The sequence below is a fragment of the Anticarsia gemmatalis genome, chromosome 4, assembly GCF_050436995.1.
Source record: "Anticarsia gemmatalis isolate Benzon Research Colony breed Stoneville strain chromosome 4, ilAntGemm2 primary, whole genome shotgun sequence".
Classification (NCBI taxonomy): Eukaryota; Metazoa; Arthropoda; class Insecta; order Lepidoptera; family Erebidae; genus Anticarsia; species Anticarsia gemmatalis.
The window spans coordinates 1,225,699-1,246,918 of record NC_134748.1 but is presented as its reverse complement, the minus strand read 5'-3'; the positions used below and the strand labels follow the sequence as shown (position 1 = coordinate 1,246,918).

The window sequence follows — 21,220 nt, the reverse complement described above, 5'->3', positions numbered from 1 at the left end:
GCAGGAAATATTTTGGCAGTACATTTTAAATGTCAATCGATATGTATATGTATTTCGATATTCGCCAGTACCGGCTGCTGAGAATGGTGCTACTGAATGTAAGACGATCTGTGGGTTAAGCAACCGTTGGCGGGGTCATTCTATAGATGGGTGACCGCATAGTGGTACTAGAACTGAGCGCCTCCGTGCTTCGGAGGGCACGTTAAAAGTCGGTCCCGGTTGTTGTCTACTAAGATAACAGTCGTTAAGCCACATCAAAGGCCTTTCGGGCGGCTTGAACAACTTTGATACTAGGTTGACCACTAACCATACAATAATAAGAATATAATTATAAGTGGTTCAGGGGTTTATAGTGGTACACTTTGGTCTCACAAGAAATACAAGTTGCTGGTTTCACAAGTACAAAATTATTTATCTACATAATTTTCTATGAAAACCGAAAGCTACGTATCCTTAAGAAAATATATGCTTAACGTCATTCCTTATTTCCACGAAGCATGTTTTATACAAAATCTAGCAGTGGTAGAACAAACAAGATATCTCATTGTGAAAAGTGTTTTCTATCTAAACTCCCGAGTTAAACACTTGGCGCTTCAAGGAAACTCTTCAGTTGTGCCAGTTGCATGTACGAATAAATCCTGGAAGCTATGCCAGGTGTATTCAACATTGGGAAGTATTTGTAGGTTTCTTAGAATATGCAAGTTCTGCAGTAAGGTGAAAAATAAATCAGGAGTAAATTTAAAACAAAATATTTTTTTTTAATGAATCTGTAAATTTAACAGGACGTGCATCCCGCCTTTAGTTTGCTTATATAAAGGTCGTAATCGTAGATCTTGTTTAGTAAGTAGAATTACTAAAGAGCTGAAGCTTGAAATACTGAAGTAATTTTATCGAAAAAATATTAACCAAGAAGAAGAAAAGTGTAGAAATGTGAAATTCACAGTTTGTTTACCCAAAGCAAGTTATGACATTTGAATGTTTGAAAGAATGCAGCTAACCGTATAAAAAATTCTTCTTAACATCTTCAAAATCTAAACAAGACCTATACACGAAGGTTCAAGACCTCTGGCGAAATAAACCTAACTATATTCTAGTTCTTCAAATGACTGACATTGAAGAAGTAGCATTGTATATTTTACACCTCTGCAGTTGTATGGTACAACTGCAATAGGTGCCTATTACGTACCTAATACTACAGACAATAATATATATCTAGATTGTAATACTGCTGTGTATTTCTAAAAATACAGTAAAGGTAACATACAGTAAATACAGACTGGCAACCGTCATCTGCATAAGACAACGGGATAGTGATGTTTTGAACTCTGAATCACTACATAGTATAAAGCGCGAGTTTTTCCTATGTCTGTATATATATATATATATGTATGTTTAGATCTTAAAACTACGCAACGGATTTTAATGCAGTTTTTTAATAGATGAGCTGATTCAAGTAGAAAGTCTTATGTGTCAGAGTTGTAAAGGGTTTTTTTTTTATAAAATAACCATTCATATCGGGCGAAGCTCGCGCGGGCCGCTAATTTTGTATACGTCAGGCAGCCTGTAAACCTTATATACCTCTCACACAAGGTTTGCAGGCTCCGACTACTCTATACTAAGTTGTTGGCCTATAGGTGCCTATTACATAGTGTATGATATTGCAGGCTGTATGAATGTAATATGTGTTGCCTAGTCTAAGATAAATTAAATTGCTTACAACCCTGAGTTGCGTCTGCAATATAGTAAGTACAGGCTTTCTTGATATATGAGGGAGGGAAAATTGTTTACAAGATTCTAGTCTGCAGTGTGATGTGCAGTTATAATAACTATTCTGATTATGGTTATATGTGTACTATAACATTGTTTATAAATAAAGTGTGTTTTTTATTGACTTATTTTTAAATGTGGCTTACAAACTGAAATATCACCCACATAAAAATATTTATGGCCTTTTTTCGAAAGTAGTTTCTGTTTTTAAAGTAGTTTAATCATAAAAATTGATTCATCTTATCACGGCTTATCTGATTTTTTTCGAAATCTAGCATTGAATTAAGTACAGACGCGGGATCTAGTATAAGCTAAGTTTTTGTTCAAATTAACCCCTTAGAATGTAATTTTATTCAACCCAAAATATCTATCTTTATAATACTCAAATTAAATGCGACTTTTGTAACCCCAATCCACGAATTTTACTTACTTACTAAACTATATCCTAATAAGAATTTCAAAGAGTATTTATCTAAACGTTTTCTTCTTTAGGTCAGGTTGGATAACTAGGCTATATTATGTAAGCCGAACCCTAGGGTCCTTGCAGGTTTAACCCGACGGACAGGTGTCAAACCTTTCTCGTTCCTACATTAACATATGTTACTCGACTTTATTAAAAAGGGAATAATAGGGTGGAGTTTTTTGTATGTTGAGAGAATATTTGTGTATATTTATTTTGGTCAGGTTATAATATGACATGTAGAGATATCGGTATTTGAAAACAATGATTTATATTTTTGTATTTGTTTGAATATTTGTAAATAAAATAATGAAGGACCCAGTCTTTTGTGGTGTGATATTTAACAGAAAAAAAATCGTCTACTCATCAGAGAATATGGTATAGTATAAGAGATTTTATTCCCACTTATAAACTAGCTTCTGGAACTGTTTTTACATAATTTAGGCGATGTCTATGCTTCTAAAATACGACTAGACAGATCTCAAGATTCAAATATAATACCTAATGTATGCAAGTGAATTAAAATTAACTTGAAGTTTCAAGTTATTTAGAAGTAAAAAGTATAATAAAGAAGTTTGAACAAATCGTGAAAGTTTATAACTTGTAACATGTTCAAAGCACCGTTAATACAGTGCCTCAAACTCGGCTGCAATCACAGCTGTGAATGTGTTATACTTGTCAACGACAAATTTGTTTGTGGCCTTAATAAATTTTATTGTGGTACAAGTCATAAGAGTACCGTACTTAAAATTGCTATAAGATGTGCCATCAACCGCGTACACTGTGCCGCTATTACAGTAGGATATACTTTTATTTAAATAATATAATACAATGCAAACTGTAATGAAAAAGGATTACCCTAATGTTTACTCTCAATAGTCTCAATGACGTGGACAATTTAAATCTGTCAACATCGGCTTAGAAAATAAAAGAAAGAAATATTGTAGTGCCTATAAAAACCTATGTTAAAAGCCGACGCCTCTATCATATGTTTAATACGAGAATAAGCAAAAACTCGTAATAGTAATTGAGGTGCAGTCTAATATAGTATTTTCAACGCCCATACAAAGTCACACAATGAAGGATGTAAATTAAATACGTATTTAAACAGTTCAACCCTCTATCCGCTCCCGCTACCTCTCATCCCTTAAACAATCGCCCCTAGAAGCTTAATACTTACAAATGTACAGCATTTTTTATCGAAAGTAGGCACATGAAAGGAATTCCTGTCGTCAACGCAGTGCCCGTGAATACATAAATAACACAAGCTTTTCACGTGCCCCCGTAACGATATTTGCAATACGTGTATAAAGAGAATGTACTTAGGTCAAGAGAGTTAAAAAGAGCGATTTAGTATAAAAAAAGGCATTTGCTACAGTCAGGTAGAGTTGATTGGTGTTTGAAAGTGTATCACTAATTCGAAATAATGTTTTACTATGAAATGATAGAAGGATACGAAGAATATTTTACTGCTTGGTAATTTCGAGAACATAAATTAGTTTTTTTGTTAAATTTGTTTAGGTGTTGTGCTACCTCTGATAAACTGTCTAATTAAGTAAGATGTGGGACAGTCAAAAAACTTCATAAATATTCTGCTTGTTAAAGAATGTAAAATAAGAATATAGCTCATTTTGTGAAACTGTGAATACATTTTTTTGTAATCGCAGGCAAGCGTTTGGAATAAAATGGGAATTATCTCATCCGTACATAGAGAGAGATTTCGTAAAAATAATTTATTGCGTGTGAAATGAGATACTAAACGTCTAATCAATATTTACTAGATATTTTTTTGAACTTTTGCACTATTTATTCCCTAAAAAATATACAAGAGTCCAAACTCATACATTAGGCAGTTTCCCAGAAACCTTTTGGATGAAAAGTGACTTTTTAAGGCGAAACAAAATACCTGGGGTAAGATTGATCACTAAATTATTGTAGGGTAAGCGAAGTTCGACTCGATTGCCTTTGATTGATGCAAGACGGGACAATGATAGACCGAGTTTAGGGTTTATTTCACTATTTCAAAGTAGGACTAAGAATTAATTAAGTGTTTGTGCTTTTTTTGTGGTTAAATATGTTTTAGAAAACGCCCGTTCGACGAAATCTTATGTCGCAGATATACAAATTCATTTGAGAGTACTTGTTTAGTTTTAAAATACAAGAAAATGGATTTATGGATAAAAAGAAACTCCATAAATAAAGCCATCTCAAGATCTTAAACTACAAAATATCCCCGCAGTTTTCTATTTTTACCCATTAATCTACAAATTAAACTATCAGCGTAATGAAAAAAGCTAATCTTACGGTCTAAGTGGTCTATTACGTGGGGTAGTTGTGAGAAAGTATTTTTTAATTTCGCTGCGGGCAGAAGGGTAATTATTCTTATTTGAGGGTAGCTCGGAGATTTTAATCATTGGAGTAAACAGCCTGTAATGACTCAATTACATTTACTATTATGGTGGAAATAGATTAATTTTGGGCTGTTCTTAGATGTTAATGGTAAGAATGGAAGATTTTGTCGATGGACTTTGATAGTAATTTAGTTGATAGCCATCGATAGCGTTGATAGTAATTTGGGTTGGAATAGCTGTGATTGCTGCTTGATAAAACTGCAGTCATTACTATAAGTTACGACCTTTAAAATAGTTAATGAAACAAAAGAAAATGTTTGATTGGGATAAATGAAAGAATACCCACATTTCTTACACGCCTTACTATTTATATACATGAACCGTGCGTATTAAAGTCACATTAAGTTAGAGAAGCAACTATCAGTTAATTTATTTACATAAATCGATATACCTTTTACAGGACTAACACCTACCCTAATAGATAATGGACTGGATATCGTGTGTGTATTTAAATCTTTTAATCTCAGAATGTGCGATTTATAATATCAGGGTTTTTTAAAAAGCTACTAATAAATGCGCTCTTTCTTTATACCTCAAGAAACTTTCCTGCGACAACTTTTCAGATTCAATGAACATAAAAATTTACTGCGCCCATAATAAGTTTTTAACATCTTTTATCGTAAAATATTTTATGCTCGGGGCTTAATTCAACTTAAGGGTTAAGCATGGAAGTTAGATCAAACGAATGGGTAAGTAACAGAATAATAAAAAAGGTTATTAAACATTTTATAGGGATTAGAATTTTGTGATAATTTTGCACAAAGTGTATTAGTAAAATGGCTGAAACGATCTAAGGTGGAGTCAAGTCATTGCTAAATTATTTTGTTCCAAAAGTGAACTATCTATTGTTAGGAACTTCGCCATATATTATTTGGGATGGATTTATAATATCAATTTATAGGACTATGCCATACCGCAATCATAGAGCGTATTGTGTCGAAACTACATTATCATCCTTTGATTCGTATTTAGGACATAGTTAAGTAAGTAATTATATTTTCATGATGGTAATACATATACCTAATGAGTACCTATTTTTAAAATACAAACAAGGAACTTAGGTGTCCGTAGCAAACGTGAAAGAATAATCCACTCCGCTGCAAATACGTTTTAATTGTACCAAATAACTTAAACAAAATACCGATACTTCCTAAATTAAAATATCAATTCCTCCACATTTCCCGTTCGTTCTCTCAAGGTTACACCCGTACTCGTACACTATACCATATTAATTATACATCGCATGTTCAGTGGAATTAGCGGTGGAGTCAACTCGAACAAGCTTTACAATGTATACTGATCATATTTAATTAGCCGACATCCCTGTTTCCGCGACATTATTCGGAAACCGTTCTTTGTTGGCATATTTAAACTATATTATAGGTTTGTTCAGTTAATTTTGTGATTGATATTATTATTTTATACTCTATCATATTATGTACTGAAAATAATCACTATTTTAGCAAAAAATCCTATTGAAATTAAAGGATCGTGAAAACTGTAGAAATTTCTTAAATTTGTTCATAATAATAACTAAACACATCCGTATTTTTATTTTTGGTGACGAACTGACCTACAGTTAAACCTAAACATTAAAATAAACCCATAGTATTAAACCTCACACGGACAAGTTGCAAAAATGCATCAAAACTTTGTCTTAGCCTTTTCTCATGTTAAAGGGGATAAAGAAAAAAATCAAGCTGCTTTTTTTTCTTAAAAACATTGTTTAAGGGATCTGGCTGATTTTTACAACCAGCCAGGCTAACGACAACCATCCTTGTAAGAAAAAGTATAAGAACTATGGTAATCTATACTAATATTATAAAGCTGAAGAGTTTGTTTGTTTGTTTGAACGCGCTAATCTCGGGAACTGCTGGTCCGATTTAAAATATTCTTTCAGTGTTAGATAGCTCATTTATCGAGGAAGGCTATATATTATCAAGCTACGACCAATAGGAGCAGAGTACCAGTGAAAAATGTTACAAAAACGGGGTAAATTATGATTCTCTTATGTGCTCTTACGCAAGCGAAGTTGCGCGGGTCAGCTAGTTAGAAATAAAAGTCTAATTTAACGTATTTCTTTGCAAAATGCCCGTGTGAGGTAAATAAAAGCATGCGCCACTGACCGAAAGATCGCCGCCGTAGAAGGGGTGTATGACGAAGGTTTCGTTGCCGATGTGAATCACCCCCGAGACGCCGTTGCACGTGTGAAACGCCGCCGACGCCCCCGGGTAGTCCTTCACCGTGCCGTGGTAGTAGCAGTGTTCGATTTCCTGTTGATGAAAAAAATATGTTAGTAAAATAAAAGTTAGAAATATACATGATATTATGGAAGTATTCTAAGGAAAAGGCTAGTTTTGACTTAATTTATTCTCATATTATTATGCTCTTTGAAGTTAGCTCTATATGTGTATAATTTGATATTAAAAATTTTAATGTCTCAAGATTGTTTTTATGTTACATTCGAGTAAAATCTCTGCATTTAAAAGACGTTTTGTGATCTTATCATCTTAATTTCTACAGGAGATAAGTTCAAGAAATAAACAAATTTAATACAAATACAGAAAACTAAGTTCACAAAAACTATGCAAATCCAACACCATTATCAAAATCATATCTACAATGGCTCCTTTAAACCGATCAACTCAATAAAAACACAGCCGTATCACAGACCAATCGATCAGAACTCGTGCCTATTACACCAGCACTTATTATATTCCTCTCACATCCCATAATCCATCAATCACAGCTAAAATACGAAATGGAAATGAATCAGAATACAAAAAAGATAATACACCATAAAAGGTTTTCTAAATATAGCGAGTGAACGGCGAAGAACGATAAAAAAGTGGTGCAAATTCAATAAAATATTCTTGGGACCAATTTTGTGCGTCGAGAGACCTCCTAATTTGTCATTCACGAGTATCGTCCTTTAGCAGAAGGGAAAAAAGATGCTATGTAAGTGTATAGGCTATGAGAATAGCGATCAATACGCTTGGAATTTGCGATTTAGTGTTTAACTTTAGTGTTAATGTGATGTGATATGAAAGAAAAAGCGTCAATATTGATTAAAGAGTACTGTTTTGCCTTTTTAGTATTACAGTTTAAATTAATTGTATGTACGTTGGTGTAGAGATAATGATTCATAGAAGGTGTAGAAACTCTATATAGAATTTGGGTTACATTCGTTCGTTTATTTTGAACGGTTAGTAACCAAATTAGTGTCACGGTAATGTATTATTTCCAAAGCTGAATCACATTATTAGGCTATGGAAATATTGTTAAGTACATTCAAGATAATTTTAGTGTTAACTATCATAATACAAAAGTTACAGAGACCAATGATAGTTCAAAACAACGACAACGTCTTCTTCTTGACCTATTAACATCACTAAAGCAATTTTACGACATAAACATTGTTATGACCCAAAAGCCCTAATTGCAAAACTTGGAGCCGTCAAAACAAAATTGCTTGCAAACTTCAATCCGCTTATTTCATGGCCACAACGTAAAAGCCTCGATCGCAATTAGGACGCGTTTTTTTCGCTCTGCGGCGAACGGAATGAATGAAAGACCGGACCGCACGCTCACAAGAAATCGGAAAGGTTTTCATTCATTCAATGGGAATGGTACACTCGAATGACGTTAGTCGTCGGTACATTTATTAATTAAATGCATTGAAGGAGATAATATTTTATTAACACTCTCATTCGTGTCTAAAAGTTATTATTTTTTATCAAGTGATAATGATAAATCGTTTTTGATTGCGAAATGGGATTGTATCTTTAACACAGGTAGGTACAGTTAGTATAGTAATACAGGTAGTAGCAGCACGATTCTGTATAATCTTGTACGTAACTATCGAGTATCGAGAGTTTGATATTTAAAATGTGATGCCAAAATAGTTCTTACGACGCCCGTAAGAGTCGCTGATCAGATTTTCATACAAAATTCCTCTACGATAAGCCCAACCGGTAGTCGATAGTAGAATAAGAGAATCGAGCTACGGTTATATGTGTATAATAATGTAACAAGAATATGGTATACTATTGCCATCTGTTGGGTACGTTATCAAACTCCTAGCGGTTACTGAAATTCCTACACGTGACATGTTACCCTTTCATACAAATAAGTTCTCTTAAAAACGCTAGAGGCGCTGCAAGCTTTTGCACATTGCTAAAACCTAAAACTATGTCGTTCCATGTAATATTTATTCTGTACTTTGTACCACTTGTAACGAGTCCTGAGTCCTGGGAGTCTTCTTCCAAAATAAAGTAAAGGCAAGGGTTACTAATAATTCAAATCGTTCCTTTTTATTTTGGATGCATTAATTCTATTTTTACCGACTAACACAATTATTTTGCATCGTTTACTCTATCATTTTCATATACGTCTGTATGGCACATAACTGCGATTCACAAGGCACTTAATCATACAACACGTGTTAAGGTTATACTCTCGACCGCAACAAGTTGTAGACAACTAGTCTTAGCTTAAACTTGAAGCAAAGCCAAGCCAAAGCCTTGTGTCAACGCAGGCCTAACATAGCTCGCTTGTATGACGAAACTTACCAAAATTAATGTTTGTTGAATACTGTTTAGGGTTTCGCAGCTTTTTTATGGTAAAGAATGTACCTACTACGTTTATAATAATATATTTTTTTTTACTAATGTGGAGTGTTGAGAATTCCTGTTGTTATGTATTGTCAGAAATATGAATGCGGTAAACTTTTAATTCGGATTACTCTTAACCACTATGGTAGCTTACATAAAGATAGCGTAATTTATTTTTGAAACAAAAATGTGTTTTAAATACATGTTCGATCCTTAATCAAATTAGCAATGTATACTAAACAAAATACCATATGAGACGTTAGCATAAAAGGGCAACCAAAATATTATGCTATTAAACTTAATAAAGACATCATAAAAGTATGAAGTGGCTACTACATAAATTTTATAAGTGTTCTTGATTAAAAATAAATGTTGTAATACCAATCAGTTTAAGTCGAAACCCTATCTTCAATACTAATCTAGCTTTCGCCAAATACACAACGATAATATATGTGTGTCTTATCCGACTTCGCGTACAGAAAACCAAAAAAATTAACATGAATATCCTTAATACCTGTTATCTAAAGCCAGAATATATTTCCTAATATCCTCAGGGAGTTCCTATATCCCTACAATCAGCTTAGCAACAAAATGATAGCACATATACAAGATACCTGGGAACCCTCATCAAAAATGCTGGCTGAAATATCATCTTACTTACAAGTTGTAATAAGAAAACCCTTGGGACAGCTAGTTATATAAAATTCTTCGGTATCATCAATCATTTGAGGAGTACACTTGTTTTTCTTTAAGAGAAAAGCTTTGAAATACTCGTAAAAAATATTTCTTGCTTAAGTGGTGGGCTATTGTTAAAGTGCCTAGTCATTTAGTGGTTGTACCTAGGGTTATGGGCGGTTTAAACAAATGTAAACAAACTGGCTTTAGAATTTTGCTAGTCACAGTTTTGAGTTTTATTGTTTGAAGATTTTTATGGTTTAAATATAGCCTTTGGGTCGACGAATAATAAATTAGTTTATTAAAAGACAACTTCCACACTAAGAATTGTTCTTGTGTCGCGGGGACATTTTCTAGTTGGACTTAGCACATGACGTAATTAATTATTACATGAGTGGCCAAAAGGTGATTGATTTAAATTAGATTCTTGGTCAAGAACTGAAAGGAACAAATAAAATAACATATATATACATACAATAAAATAACAGAGCACATGTCAATCACTGTAGCCTATTAGCAAAGAATAAAAAGCTAATATTAAAAAAATATCACGCCATTTATAAGTAAAAAATCTGGTGTAATTGCAGCAATAGATGCTTTATCACCTCATACCACATGTTTCAGTGATACTTCTCATTTAAAACTAACCAATGATCAAGCATTTCCTACTGCGCTCCCGAATTCAATTCCCATATTTGTCGTTATCGAGTTTCTGTCAGATAATTCTTATCTGTAGCTCGGGAATTGCCAAATGAAGATGTAACACGTTTACCCACCAGGGAAATAAAAGCGTAAAGTTATGCTAAGTAATTTTGGAGATAATCATTGTAATGCAAACTCACATACTTTTGTAATTTATATTTCTTATATTTAATTCAAGAGTAATCGTTTTAAGAAACCGAGATATTTCACTTATGTCTTCCGGGGCTTCATTCCTACATGGAACAAATATTAGTGATATATTGATATGTTTTGTACTTTTTATCTGTTGTTTGTGAAAGTAATTACAATAAAAGTTCTTAGCTTCATTTACTTTTTTTAGGAGAAATTATAGTAAGACTGTTTTATCGCTATATCATTTCTTTCAAGATCTGTAAGAAGTCATTTTATTGGCAGATACCAAAAAAAAGATATCATAGCATAGCATGTTAAGAGAAATGTTATGTTTTACGGCTTCCGTATAGCAGAGGCTTAAGTAGCCACCACGCTATTACAACTGTGTCAGGAGGTCGTGAGTGCATTTATCATCGTGGGTCCCAAGGGGTACAATTATTTCTGCGATCCAAAAATATGCTTGTAAAGTCCCCGCCACATACGTCAGTACTTAGTGCGAGAATTGTATAATCAAGAATAAAATAAACATAACATACTTTTTAATAAACAAGCATATCTTCTATGTAAAATCTAAAACATAGTCCATTCACATGCATTCCAAAAATTGTACGAAGTATCATCGCTAGATGGCGCTACAGTCTCATATTTAATTTCTCCACCGTCCACTTATCAAAAAGAATTTCACACTGTCACCCCAACAGTTGAGAAAACATTTTTGATGGGAGCCGACTAGTTTCATTTTTCATCGTACGTAAGTACCTACGGGTAATTATCGCCCCCTGCCGCCTTTTGTAGGACAAGATGAATTTTCCTGAAGACGCTGTGTTTCATTTTTCATGGAGGTGTAACGTTGGTACGTTGTTTTAATGCTATTTGAGACGGCGCTGTTTAAATTTAATAGAATTGTTGCCTTAGATGTGTTCGCTTTTGTTTTATGATGGAAGATGTTGTCGGTTCTATGGGGTAGATTTTATTTGGAATATTTCTTTGTATTATTTTAGTCCTGATGAGATATTGGGAAGATCATATTTCTTTGTATTATTTTAGTCCTTTGATAAGATATTGGTAAGAAGATAAGTCAATCTTAAATACTTTCTCTGGTCTTAAAGACATGGGTAAGTATTTTAGGCTCAATAAGTATGAAAAGAGTAATTTTAGTGTGTAAAATTTAAATTGTCGTATTTGTTACCCAGAAGGTTTCTTTGAAATCTTTGACAACGGTCACAGCGTGAGAGTAACAGAAAAAATCCACGCTTCAAAGCAGACAGTATCGCGCACTTTATACTAAATTAAACAAGGTAGGGGGAAAATTCAATGTAATCTAAACTTCCTTCAATCCAATTTGAATTTCCTCACCTTGCCCCCCTTCCCCCATCACCTTCCCCCCAATGGTCCTCCGTGCAATTTATCCAAGTCCCTACTGTCAATTCGTGCACTTTGACTTCAAGATTCCATACTTGGAATAAACTGATGTACAGATGCTGGGAAGATTGCGCGAATGAACGATTCGAGATGGCGAAACTTGGCCAAATTGGATCCCGGTTTTCTAATAATGAATATTAGAATTTGGAAGTAAGTTGTCATGGTTTCCTGTACGAAAATTATTTTAAAGGACTTTTGTATCATACACGCTTATACCTATGCTTCCACTCTTGTGTTTATTTGCTAAAATTAACGATATAATTCCCAGCAAAATTTCATGAAAAATGGTTCAATAGTTTAGTCGTTAAAATGCAACAAACAGACCGACTTTTGCATTTATAATACTAACATGAATCATTGATTTTATCAAAACATTGGTAACTAGACTAACTTTAGCATTTGTAATGTTTGTATGTATTTATTTGACTTGAAAAAAAGTATTACTGGTTTTTTTTTACAGATTATGTGATCATGCCCATGTTGTTCTTTCAATTAGCTAGCACGTTTAAAAAGAATTACAGCAATAAGATCCAATTAAAGAAGATGTCCTTCTAAAGCATATAATCTCAGCATCTCCAAAAGGTTTTCGGGAGGAAATTGTCCTCAACATTAAATCTCCCTTTTACTACGTTGTACAGGAAGTTTAAATTAAACAAATAGAATAAAACATCCTCATTTACATCCGTTAAGAGAAGCAACTTTATCTCAATTGATATCTGAATTGAAGAATTATTTATTTAAAAAATGACTACTGTAGCTCGATTCTCTACCACTATCGACTACTGACAACTGGCTAGTCATCGAGAAATGTTGTATGGCAATCTGATCAGCACTTCTGACGGGCGTCGTAGGAACTATTTTGGCAGTACATTTTAAATGTTAAGCTTTTGATACTCGACAGTACTGACTGCAGAAAATTGTGTTACTGATCAACCTAGTGTCAAATTCTCAGATCATCTAAGGACCTTTGCTATGGATTAACGACTGTTATCTTACTTGACAACTTTGACGTACTTTCCCGAACTAAATAATAATAAATAGATACTATCAAGTACCAAACCACCAATGGAATTTTCACACGATAAGTTTGTTACACCACTGAACGCTTATCAACTGGTAAGCGACTAGCTATGAAAACCCCGGAATTCTAAAAAAACAGATTCGGATCTTCGAAGATGTTTATCAAAATAGCCCAAACGATCGTTTCCAGGAACCAACCTGATGGAAATAACTGGTGCGTGAACTCATAAAACACCTATAAAAATAAAGTGACACAATAGTTTCGGTCCATGGCTTAGCATTTCAATTCTCACGAGAAACTTAGATTTATCAGCAGAGGTTTTACGCGAACATAAATTATATGGAGCGTTTAAACCATTCACGTTCTTATTGTATAAAGTAACCACTTTTGTGGTGTTCTGTCAAGATAATTTATTGAACACGTAATCTTGGTAGCAATTTAAGTTTTCCTTTTTATAGTTTGTACGTTTTTTACGGCGTATTTTCGGCAAAAACTAAAGGTTTTAAGTGATTTGTGGGGATTTTTTATTGTTGTGGCTTGAGTAACGTATTACAAATACTTTTACTTTGTTTCATGATTACTGTATGGGTGCTGTAGCGCCACAACAAATTGTTTTACAAATTTTCGATAAATATTAATGTTATTTCGATACTATTTTGATTAAATAGATAAGATAAAAACTAGGGAAGGTAAATAAAAAACTAAACATGAAACTAAAAATATACATATGTGTTGAATAAATGCTTAGAAATAGATATAAACCATTTTAATGAATATGAATTATTGCAACATTGTGCAGTCGGCAACATTTCTCAGAACTCAACAGCACCAATTGTTTTTCAGTCCATTGAAAATAGAGCGACAGATAGTCGGAAAACAAAAAACAATTCCACACAACTAAAGGAGTGAAATTCACAAATGTTTGGTCCGACATGATACGGGGTGACATCAAATCAACGGGGCCATTCTCTTTTGTAGATATTGCTCAAAGTTGAGCCGAAGTAAGGGAGAAGCGATACACATATGAAGTTTTGTTACGAGTTCCAAGCTGGAATTCCCACCGTTAGGAACCTATGGGAAATGGGATCGAAGCAATCGGTGGTCCAATCTCAATTTATCGCTCGCTATGAGACCGGACTTTTTCAATTTAGTTTTCTTTTTTAAACTACGCTTTTTTCATAAAAATCTAATCGCTTGGTTTATTGCCGTTGAAATTAGAAATTTGTTTTGCTTATTTTTTATTCCACGGAAATGGTTTTCACGAAAATAGTAATTAGAAAACCGACTTTCAATATTTTAAACATTAAAAACATCTTAATAGTATCAGTAAACTTGCAATATTTAAACTTTATACTCCAATAATTTTCTTAACTTTAATTTAATATAACAAAATAAGAGCAGAGAACTTTATTAACCAGATATCAATATATTATATGCATCTAGCAGTTGATAAAAAACATTAACACAAACGATCATAACATAAAAATAGAAATCATGTCATCAATCATGAAAACAACCATTTGGGATTACACCACTAACATGCACCGAAACGCAAAACAAGTCAAAATAAAAATGAAATTCGCATTTTTGCACAAACGACTAAAACAAAACAAACTAAACGTACAAACCGAAACTATCAAAACAGTATTAACACCAAGGAAATCTATGCATTCGATAATTTCCAAGCGATAGACCACGCCGGGCCACCGATACAATTTTACGACCACCTTATCTGCTCACGTTTGCATAGAGTATATGGGAACATTTCTGAGCCGTTTCCTTGCTTCGTAATACTCGTAATATCCAAGGTATATCACTGAATAGGCTATTTTTGAGATTTGAAAACGTATTCGTCATGTTTGTAAGTTATTGTGGGAGGATTTCTAGATTTGAACTTGGAGTTATGTCAGCATTTCATTTTGTATGTTGAGTGAAATTTTAAGATGTGCTGTCTGATTTTTATATTCAGATAGGTATTAGTAGTAGTAGTATTAGATAGATATTTTTTCCGTATATTATAAACCGTTTAAAATGTGAATTATTAAAGCAAAACCTAAATAGAAGTAAGAATTTATTTACATGTGTAAATAAAATATATTGTAAAAATGTTCACGTGTTCAGTCTCGAATAAGATCATATCCATTTAGTGAGTAAAGTAACAATTATTTCATAAAACCTAAATCAGCCGGCTGGTAATGTTTAATTAAATAACGAAGTCACATAATAAATTAGCATACACTTACAAAGATTCATCAATCACAAAGAAACATTTGATCCCAAACAAATAACAAAGTAAACAATTTCCTAGACAAAACAGCATTCAATCTGCAAGAACAAAACAAATTGGAACCAATCAACTCTGTCTTCAAGACTCGAAGATTATCTCCTCGCTTAATGTTCCCGGACATTATGAGTCACCTTTTGAAAAACTGCAAAGCGAGCAGCCCCGGTATTATGCAATCGATTTGTCCAGGCTATTTACCGTGCCTTGTCCGGGACAAAACCGGGTTTAATTAAACCCAGGACTAAGTCCGATAGCGCCTACGTTTAATTGCGAAACCGGATTGCTTGCTGTTTTTAAAGCATTTCGATATTAGTATTGGATTTTTCTTGATGTTTGTTTGTTCACTATGTTTACTATCTTTGGCACCAGCTACGGTTATTGTAGCTATTGGTATTTGAAATTTTGTAGTTAATAGAGATATGAAAAGCTTCTTGAAGATAATACAGCGCTTGTAATACGACAGTTCTATTTTCGCGTAAACCATATCCTACTAAGCATTATTATTATTTCGTTAATTACTTTTCTACATCATATCCGTGTTCAAATTATGTATGCATAATACTATTATCTCAAACTTGACTTTGAAGATCAACATAATATTGTAAAGCAGGTGGTGTTTAATCTCAATATACAATAACTCGGAGATGTAAATCAGAAATGCTTCAGTGAACAGTTTGTAACCAAGGAACATCTAATAACGACGCGACATGAACATCACTTAACAACTCAATTTACGATACTCGCTGAAATTTCAACTGAAGACAGCCAAGATATAAATGAAATACATTTTAATTCATAAAACAAAATTGAAGATGATCAAATAAATCCAACGTTTCGAACGACAGCTATCTAACCTGTCTTTATACCAACTTAGTCCATTCATCAGGTAGACAATTAAAATATTCCAGAGCCTTTTAATTGAGTTTTGAAATTTTAAGACGCACTGTCGGATTAAGATTGAGAGGGGTCCGCCAATTGTTTTTCGATAATTCTAAAATTTTCGTATTTTCCCAAAAAGGGATTTTGCTTTTGGATATTTTATTAAACTCCACAGTTTCTGATGGTTAGATTAAATACGTTTTTGATTAAAATTACGTATAGAGAGCTACTGTAACAAACTGGAATTTTGATGAACAAAATAATATGACTATTGGTTATTATTTTCTCCTATTTTATGAACAAATACTAACAAATATATTCAACATTATTGAAATTGGTTTCCAGGACGACAGAGCAATGTACAAATCAATTGTAGTACCTTAGTACGAAAATCATTTCAGGATAAGACATTGTTGAGGTCATTTAGTTAAAATGAAGCAAAAGTGATACTAGCTATCATCTAGATAATATTGTCACCTTGGAAGATACCCATAAAAGATAAGGTGAAAGAGAGGCCTTCACTCAAAAGTAAGTGAGTTCAGCCTTCAATGATAATGATGATGAAGGCAATTCCTAGTTTAAGACCAATTTTAAAGATTCGGGTGCGTCATAAAAATAAAATGTAACGATTACTTCAATATTCGTTCAACAAATTTAATATTTCTGTCGGTTTTAAAAATATACATTTTTAATATCAAATCCCCGAATCGTTTACAATTTGTGAGTTCTCAATTGCGTGGGCGTGTTCATAATATTGGAATCGATTTTATTTTAAACTCTTTAAATGTATCGCTGAAAATGTTGGCAGTGAAATTGTGAATACCTTTTTAATGTTTCGTTATAATCGGTTTATTTGTTTGTTATATACAAACTGGGTGTTGGCTTTACCGTTTTCAGAGAAACGCTTCGTCTGATTTATTTTTCTGATAAAAAAATATTATTATAAAACGTAATCTCGATTGAAAATATACAATTTTATGAGGTATAAGAAATCCTATAGCCAAATACAACATAGCTGAACTGAGACCAAACTATAACCTACAATAATTTAAACACGTTTTTCAAAATCAATATCTTTTCACTCAACACCAACATCATCAGCAATAATTGTCGAAACACAAACAAAAGCATACACAACAGTAATACCAACCTAACAACTCAAACAAAACGAACTACCAATAACAATCAACTACACAAACAGATCCAAAAAATAATTGAAATGGAACAGAGGAACATAATAATTAAAAATTTCCACACGAACTCTTAAGCTTCTAAAAGGCGTAGTACAATTGAAATTAAACAGTCAGTGTTTCAAGTTGGAATCGTTAGACAAAGAGCTTGTTACGAGTTGGATATAACTTGGCACTTAAGTGAAATAGTCGCTGCTGCTTAGGATATGGTCGCAGAGATAGCGGAAGCGACTCACCGACTAGATAAGGAGTGGCCGAAATAAACTTTAAGTGATTTAAAGTTTAAAGCAGAAGCAGGTCGGAGTTAGATTGATGATACGGAAGATAGAGATAATGGTTGGGAGAGCGTTGGATTTAGATGAATTATTATGGGATAACAAATTTTTGGTGGACTTGATAGCCTACTATACTATTTTACTGGTCAAAAAGTTATTTAATCTTTGATAGAATGCATTCTTACACTTAACGTGTTCCAAAATGAAAGTGTTATATGGTTGATCAATGATAAGCTATATCTTAATAAATCTGCTGAAAGACTTAATATTTTAAGAAGAGATAATAACTAAAATTACTTGTGGGAGACTAAGAGGAGCAAATTACTTGTGTTGTGTAACAGTTAATTTCTATTCAATGACATTGATTTGCTTGCAATATGGTCCGTTTGACTTAATTCATTTACTCCTCAAAATCATAAACAAACCTAATTCATAAACCATTCATTTTAACTTTACGGTCATTCAAAACTTCTATTGCTCATTTCCTTATCGTCGAAGTTATAGTATTACAAAGTCGATGCGAAAGGGAAACTTTATAACATGCACTGAAATTTGGATTTATTACCGACTAATGCTTTTATGTCATTTTACAATCACACTGTTGCAATTGCCAACTTTGATTTATGCGCTCACAAACTTGGTTTAGTGGATTGTGGGTACTTTGTGTTCCTGAATTTTGAAACGTCGATTTGCAGTTCACTTTATTTGTAAGTTATGTCGTTTTGCTTCTGTAGTTTGTTTGATAATGTCCTTTAATTTATGGAATGTGTTCATCGAGATGTTATGTAAGTTTTATATTATCTTGATTGTTAATATGCTGAGTAGTTTAAGCAAATTCAGCATCAACATTTTCAGTTTTAGTCTGAAAATTATTCTCAACTACAATCTTATCAATATCCCTAACAATCAGACGTAATTAAGAACTGAATTCACTGCCTAAAACCTACAAATTCTGTATTCTTCGACGAACCTAATTAAATTTCAAATTAGTCCTGTACTTCAATTAGTATCTACTTCATAATTAAAATCTAATAAATCAGCTACATTGTCAGTGTCAGTCTTATAATCGCTGCCGTCTACTACAAATTGTGGCCTTAAGCTTCCCTAGTACTCAGTGATACTTCAGTTAAAAATCCGTTACGATTTGATGGGACTCTCGACATTGTAGCGACGTTTATTTTTGACCCAACTTTGTCTCCAAGTCCCGTTTTATTAATATTATATTTGCTATTTTAGTGAAGCTACAATTTTGAATTCAACTGTTTCGACATTTTGGTATGGAAATGCCGAGCTTTATTTTATGTTGCAAGGAATTTCAAATGGTAATAGTTTAGTGTTAAACTTAATACCTAAATAGTTATTTTGAATTACAATATTTTAGCATTTTAGCTTAAATATTGTGTGCATTTCATATATACACAAAATACGAAATTATATTTATAACAGACTGATAAATTACACTACGTTTGGAGCTTTTTAAACCTTTAAAAAGGATTTATTTCACCATATAAAGAAAAATAAAGTAACATACCTAGTTTGCCCTTTACCAAACGAAGCGTAAAATTTCTCAGTAAGCAAAGAATTTTCCGTACCGCGTCTCGAAATTATAGCGGAACCGCAACGTGCTTAAATCGTCGAACACGAAACTTGTCACTACAAACTAAAATACCAGCAAACGAACTAAGTACTGGAAACTTTATATCACAAAAACACCCCAGTAACCTATAAACGAAGCAATATTTCCACATTAGTCCTTTTAGAGAAATGAAACGAAGATTTCATTTCAAGAATATTTGCTCTCCGACAAATATATCGTGGATTCTAATTTCACGTATTTCCTTAGGGGCGGGGGTCGACTCACAATAAGAAAGTTCTATAAAGAAGGGAAGATTCTGTAATATTTTTCCGGGTTTCTTGAATAGGATGCAGGGATTTGTCATCAATGGTCCACCTCAATAGACGGCTTTGCATTTGATATCATAACAAAATGCCGTCTATCTTGCTGTTTTGTCGAAAACGGATTTGAAATGTTCGTGGTTTTGAGTGTTCGTGTTTAAACATAAGCTTGTTGGGGAGGATTTTTGTAAAGGTGTATCGGATAAAATCTCCCACAAAACACTCAGCTTGATTTATAATCAGGTTAAACGTTTGATGCCGCTTAGTTAACAACGAGTAGACAGCAAAAACAAATCTTTTGATATAAAGAAAAGATAAAATTCTGATAAGTTAAAGAATTTTTCCTATATATCATTATGTATATTCGATCTACATATTTGGCGATTAAAAAGAGTGGCCTAAAGTTTCTTGCTAGCTCTTCTCATTGGCCCTGCCTTCCTAACAGGCGGTATACTCACATACAGTATTTGCCCATCATAAGTGTCTGTTTTTGACCTAAATTAATAATGGTTTTGATTTCGACAAATAAACAGTTTAACGTAAAGATAAACCCCTAAAACATTTGCGACATAAACAAGCAAGCTCAAAATCTAAGAATTGATTCAATGTCAGAATTTACTGCAGTCGTATTGTTAAAACGTTTTAGTGCTCTGAACATAAAGCAGCAATTCAGCTCTCAACCCGTCTAATTTAGATTTAACGTTTCCGACTACAGTGAGTAAATGCCGAAACGTATTCTTTGAAAGCAATCATCTGTATCTACAAGATTTTTTATTCGAACAGATCAAGGCACAAAAGGACGAAGTGCTAGTCGGATTTGTGCGCAAATGGTTTGTACTGTTGGCTATATACGGCTTTAAAGGACGCTTGTTGCATGCATTGCATCTCATTTTTAGTAAGGCACCTGGGTTAAATATGGCCACATACCATTATACTATATTACCCAGGTACCTTATTTCTTGTTATGGGTTTACAACATGAGTTTATCATTTGCGGAAATCACATCACATCACAGTTCATAAGGTACAGCCTAAGTGACAGATAGACGGACAGCGGAGTTTTAATAATAGGATTCCGTTCTTACCCTTTGGGTCACGGAACCCTAAAAAGCAACAGTGTATAACAAATTCTCCACTGATTTTGTTATCGTTTCGTGAAACTTTTCGATTCCGTTTGGTTCGTGGAAAGAGCAGAAATATTCTTCTATATTTTCGTACGTGGAGCAAATCTTGTTGCGGGCGATATTCAGGCTTTTGTCGACGAAATTTTCTATCGCTGAATAAATAGTGTAATTTTTTTGCTTGTGTATTTTTAGCTGAACATACAAAGGCTGGGATTTTTTATGTTTTATTGTAGTACTTGATTTTAGTAGCTGTTTAGTTACTTTGTAAATATACCTTTTACGTAATTGTTAGAAATCTTTGTGAAAAATTATTTAGGCTGTTGTTAAAAAATACCTATTTAGAAAATCATTTTGATATAGTAATTCGGGC

General features: G+C 33.2%; 1 protein-coding gene across 11 annotated transcripts in view; it reads right to left on the bottom strand.

Moving 5' to 3' along the window:
* Positions 1–21,220, bottom strand: part of mmd (disintegrin and metalloproteinase domain-containing protein mind-meld) — a 476,847-nt gene that overhangs the window by 101,380 nt on the left and 354,247 nt on the right. For all 11 annotated transcript variants that reach the window (XM_076112972.1, XM_076136870.1, XM_076112975.1 and 8 more), the window contains one exon: positions 6,765–6,911. In XM_076112972.1, the coding sequence (XP_075969087.1) occupies positions 6,765–6,911 (147 nt within the window). The remainder of the gene's footprint in view (positions 1–6,764; positions 6,912–21,220) is intronic.